General features: G+C 41.7%; 1 protein-coding gene across 3 annotated transcripts in view; it reads right to left on the bottom strand.

Annotated features, from left to right (window-relative positions):
• Positions 1–1,499: 1,499 nt before the first annotated feature.
• The window catches only part of HSF2 (heat shock transcription factor 2), a 31,294-nt gene continuing 26,793 nt past the window's right edge, over positions 1,500–6,000 (bottom strand). For all 3 annotated transcript variants that reach the window (XM_073627174.1, XM_073627175.1, XM_073627176.1), the window contains one exon: positions 1,500–2,495. In XM_073627174.1, coding sequence (XP_073483275.1) covers positions 2,230–2,495 — 266 coding nt within the window. In that variant the 3' untranslated portion in view covers positions 1,500–2,229. The remainder of the gene's footprint in view (positions 2,496–6,000) is intronic.

Here is a 6,000-nt window from a genome sequence, read left to right as displayed (position 1 = left end):
TTTTTTTAGCGATCAGTGTCATGGCGCCAACTACAAAGGGGGATCGTCGGCTTGCACAGTTGTCCATATATGCAAGCTGGACCAATGAAACTATGCAATTAAAAGGGGTTGTAAACTCCAAAAAAAAAAAAAAAAAAAAAAAAGGACTAAAAAGGCATAATGCGCTAACATGCATTGCACACTAGCTCATTATAAAATACTTGCCTTAGAACGAAGCCTTCCAGCCACACTGAGACTGCTGACGTTTTCCCCAGAGTTTCTTCTGGGTTCGTGGGCTCCGGCGCCACAACTTATTTATTTATTATTTATTTCAGGTACTTATATAGCACCATCAATTTACGCAGCGCTTTACATATACATTATACATTCACATCAGTCCCTACACCTTCAAGGAGCTTACAATCTAAGGTCCCTAACTCACATTCATACATACTAGGGCCAATTTAGACAGGATCCAATTAACCTACCAGCATGTCTTTGGAGTGTGGGAGGAAACCGGAGTACCCGGAGGAAACCCACGCAGACACAGGGAGAACATGCAAACTCCAGGCAGGTAGTGTCGTGGTCAGGATTCGAACCAGCGACCATTCTTACTGCTAGGCGAGTGCTACCCGCTACACCACTGTGCCACCCCAATTACATCACTCCTGAGGCCATTCCTTCAGAGCACATGCGTCAGTGATTGCACTGGCTGCATGTAATGTAAATCTCTTTTAAATGGTACATGTTGAGGAGGATATTTACACTACCTATAGGTAAGCCTTATTATAGTTTACTTCCTCTTTAAGATCATACCTGAAAATCAGCTTTAATTTAACTATCATCTTGGGTTTGGAGTCTGAGGTGTCACTACCCTATCAGGACAACATTCATGCCCTTTGTATATAATGCACTTCATAAAAGGTTTCTATGACCTGGTTATACTTGCTTTCATCCACAGTCTCACATTCCAGTCTTCCGATCTTCAGGGCTGTGTTCTGCCAGCAGCTACAGCTCATCTGCTTGACTAGTATTTATTCAAATGGTCCTGCACTGATTACAGTGACAACGTGAGGAGCCAGCAACAAGACTGGGCAGTTGCAGTTAACTGGGTTACCTTTACTGAAATATTGGCTGGGAGAGGGGTAAACACTAGTGTTATTGTTCCTTCCATGACTAGCGTTCAACTTTTAGCTACACAAAACTTCACTAGCTGTGGTATCTTGATCAATACCAGATATCCAAAAAGAAAAAAGAATATATAAACATACACATATGAGTATAAGCCGACCCAAATATAAGCCGAGGCACCTAAATTTTACCACAAAAAACTGGGAAAACTTATTGACTTGAGTATAAGCCTAGGGTGAGAAATGCGCAGCTACTGTAAGTGGAAAAAAGGGGTCTCTCTCTTTGGACCCCAAATGACACGGCTGCAGATGAACACAGCTGACTGACTTTGGGGCCCCGTATCTGAGGGCCACTATATCTATATAAATAAATTAAAAAAAAAAAAGAGGAACAACAGATCTGTTTATTGAAGTAAAACATGTCACAGCCGTAATAAAGCAACCGTTAGTAGTGCATGAATTGGTTTACATATCAGACCCACTGTATAACTGAACAGAAATGTTCATTGGTCCCTCAAAACAAAAACAAAAAAAAACAAAAAAAAAAACACACACTAATAAGGACAGGCACTTTTGTTCCTAGCTGACGCTTTATCGATGTCCATACATATATAATGTAATTCCAGCATACTGTTTATATACATAAATGTACTACCTGCACAATACTGATGCAGACCAAGGCACACTGCACTTCATAATCCGATAATAACCCAGACCAGCATAACAAGATGCTTGGTGTGTTTTTCCCTTAAAGAAAGTGCAGTTTTATTAGTGCTTGTGTTACAGGAAGAAGAATGTGTGTACACCACAGAGCAGGTGTATATACATTACATATAAAAAGCAACATGGATTAAATGGGACTTTGGTGAGAGTTTACAACTAAAAGTAGGCAAAAGATAAAATAAGCCTAGATTATGTAACCATTGTTTAAAATAACTTGCCCTTAAAATGCAAACAAATCTAGCAGATTATTTTGTGCATAAACAAAAAAATGTGAAATTGCAGTGTCTAAAAAAAAAATGCAAAAAACACGAGGGAGAAAAATAGTACCAAAATGATACTTGAAATAAATAGTTCATCATTTTGATGAATATATACAGGTGTACAGTATCCCAGGTATTTAACTGTCCAATAGAGACATGTCACTGTCCAGCGGTGCAGGTGCAAGTTCACATAAATAGAACAAAGTGGCTTCATTAGCCTCAGCCTCAGTCAGGGGCTCTAGACGCACCAGTTTACTCTGAGTGGGCTCCGAATCCAGACTAGATTCTAGAAAATTGTCTATATCATTTGCCTTGGCAGATGGGACCTCCGACGTGAAGCCTCCAGTGTCTCCATCCAGAAAAGCCATGAGTGGGTAAGATGTGTATTGTACCAGCTGTTTTTCTACAAATAAAAACACAAATGATTAGAAACATTTTAAAATGACACTTCATTATTCAAATAGAATATTTTTAATAACTGCCGACATCTACATTTATGTTTACTACAACAAATGCTTAAAAGATGCAAGTCTCATCATTGAACAGTCATTTACTCATAGCAACCAATAAGCTGGTTTCAAATTTTTCTACCCTACAGACATGAGACATTTATTATTTTCTTTGAACAGCACAATGCTTTACCTATGACTTCAGGACTTTCAATCAGGATTTTTTTTTAGTGGAGAATATAAAATCAGTAGCAGTTTGAGCCATAAGGTCATTGTGTCATGTGCAATGCCATTTCCTGGCCCAGCTACAGTTCTGCATCAGAGCCAACAAAGCAGCTGGTATCTCTTTGCCCTTAGAATTGCCTTTTATAAATAAACTATCCAGTAGCTGGACTTTCTTTTGCAGTTTGACATAATGAAGTAAAAGCAACAGGCAGACTTGTTCAAACTATACAGCATGATGTTTCAGATATCCATCTAGCATTTTTACAGCCATTTGCTGCATCTTAGCTTAGCAAGGCTAGAAAGAGGTTTTAATTAGGAATCTTCTGATAGTTAAAGTACAAGTTCCTGCCCCCCCCCAAAAAAAATATATATAGATTTTTAGTTCACTCCAAATCATTTTCACATCAAGGGACACAGATTGTCTTCATATTCATTACGAATAGGGTTATGCTGCCAACCTTCAGGTGAATACTGGCAAACACACACACACTTTCTGCATCTGTGAGGAGTACAGAGGTTGGGTGGGGAAGGGAGCAAAGGAGGAACATGCAGAGCAGTATTCCAGCTCCTTTCTGAGCTCCCTCCTCTCACAAATATCTCCTGCATTAAGAAAACTTCTCAGAAGTGACTCATGCTGATAACACTTAGGGCTTTGGATATAAGCAAGTAAAACACTACAGATATATGTGCTTTGTTTACATTTCATGACTGGGGATTACAACCACTTTAAAACTTGTTAGAACCACATGCAGAAGCCTGCAAGACACACCAACTAAAGGTAGCGTCCTCAGCAGCTCTAACATCCACATGGTAAAATATCTGTGGACAACATAAACCAAAGACCAGGTAGCAACTGTATAAACTTTAAGCTACAGAAACCTTATGTCAAATAGCCCAGGAATCAACCACAATTGCTTGGGGGGGGGGGATTTTGTTCCTTTATACCGCAAGTCTGGGAAATGTCAATGCATCCACTGAGGAATTCAAGATTTGGAAGTTGTGTGACACACACACACACGTGACAGCACGAGAAAAAAAAAAAAAAAAAAAAAAAAAAGGCCAATAACCGGTTTCTGTTTACCACATGATCAGCTATCAACCAATGACCGCTAATCACGGAAAGGGTTGCTGAGAGTAGCCCCTTACCCCGATCTGTGATCAGCCAAGTCCAAAGGACTCGATCACAGAGCGTGCGAGCAGCACAATCACGGGAGGACATCTATGGACGCCCTCCCAGGACTGGAGGCCCACGCTGTAGCAGTCTTTCCAAAAAAGTTGGGATGCGGTGTACAAACAACTTATGCAGGAAAAACTCAAAGGCCCTTTTGGGTTTGAGAGAAACCCTATCTTCCTTGTCCTCCACTGATTGCTCCACTTGCAAGTATGCAGCAATGGCAGATGAGAATTCCTTCCTTGTCACAAAGGAACTGGGGGAAGGTTTCCCGGAGGTAGTGGAGACAACAGATAGGTGGAGGGAGAGATATGGAACAAACTTATAACCAAGATGATGCATGAGGGGGCTGAGTCCAGGTTCCTAACTACCTGAAAAAAACAAACAAAAATAACCCCCCCTTAAACCCCAACATCCCCTCCTCTCTTCCATCAAGGGAGGCACTGGACTGCTGAATATATTACATTTATTTTATATCCTTGCTGGATACAGCGGTCCCAGCCGAGAGAGCATTGTGCCAGAAAACGCTAGTGCACTGGTTACCCCAGAAGATTACCCAATCCAAACCTGCCAATGCATCGCTATTCCCCACAAGGAAAGGTGTGCGCGTGTGGTCATGAATACTTGCTCCGATCAGTAGTCAAGAAGGAAAGCTCTGCTATGACCCTTACTTCCACCATAAAGGTCTGCTGTGATCTGTCAACCCACCTGGTAGACCCTGCTGTGGCCTTATGTCCTCAGCAAACAGCTGCCTGGAGCATGCAACGCCTATGTTGCAGAGATCATTAGTCCCTTGAGTGCCTGGTACTCCGCCACTCTAACAGGAGTTCCAATATAACTACTGCCAGGGCACTCCACCCATCAAATGCAGCAGGCAGAGAACTATCTCTGCCTCCTGCATTTGGTGCCCTGAGCCTCCCAGACCGCACTAAGCTCTGCTACTGCTATGTAGTGCTTTGGAGGCTTTGTAAAGGGGTCCATTCCCAGGGTCCAGTGGGGACTGCCAACCTTTGAGGCCATCCCTGCATCCAGGTACTATTCTTCTGAGCGTTGACAAGCTGTAAGATATGGATCTGCAAAGAGCCAGTCTCCTAATCCCAAGATGGAATAGTTGAGAAATCTAGCTATTTTTGTGCAGAGAGCTGCACAGATGTGACCATAGCCTTCAGACACTAGCAAAAAACTGAAGCCCTAACAGGGAGGATTTTTCTTGCCAGTGTCCAATCACCTGAATGTGGCAGCACAATCCTATTGACAAGATGAAGATGTTCTGTGTCCCGTGAGGTACGGTAAAGAAAGAATCGGTCCAGACCCCGCAATACAACCAGCCGTATTTATCTCCTCCAACTACTGTGACTTCTCACACTGTCTGCAACCCAGGTGATAAAAATCTAGTAAAAAGAGCACCAATCCTAAGGGGCCAAAACTGCAATTATCATCCAGTGGGGAATATCTTATTAGAGGTAGTTGCTGATATAGACACCAGAAAGACTGGTGAACTACATACACCAAAAAACAACCCACAAAAAAGGCACAATAAAGCTTCCTGCAATCAAATATAAGGCATGTCTAAATAGATGTACATTTTCAAGCTGGAGGCCTTGAAACATTGTCTCGGCAATAGGTGACACTTTGCTCAACCTTGAAAATCTGTGTGTAGACATTCTGCTTCCTGGTTTCCCTCCCTGCTTGTGTAATTGAGACACACACACACAGAGCAATCTATCAGGACCTACTCACTTCACAACTATACTGCTGACCAAGGGAAAGCGAGGCACTCTATGATTTTGTATAGGTGTCCTGGATGTGCAGTTAGAGTTGTTCATTGGCCTGGATATTTCATTTGTGGTATCTTGATTTATCATGAACGAAGCCTGTTATTTCCTTACTAGCTACACAGATTATGAAGCTGCTACTCTGAATGCCATTCCAGTGATCCTTGCATGGATTCCTTTGGGACTTTCCCATTTTTAACCCCCTTACATTCTATATGCTTGATATTCTGTTTTTATATCCTTTTGATATTAAAAAGTACATCTATTTAGATAAGGTTTAATTGCATG

Source organism: Aquarana catesbeiana, linkage group LG04 (assembly GCF_042186555.1).
Source record: "Aquarana catesbeiana isolate 2022-GZ linkage group LG04, ASM4218655v1, whole genome shotgun sequence".
Classification (NCBI taxonomy): Eukaryota; Metazoa; Chordata; class Amphibia; order Anura; family Ranidae; genus Aquarana; species Aquarana catesbeiana.
The sequence above is the reverse complement of the archived record's forward strand: the minus strand, read 5'-3'. Positions and strand labels throughout refer to the sequence as shown.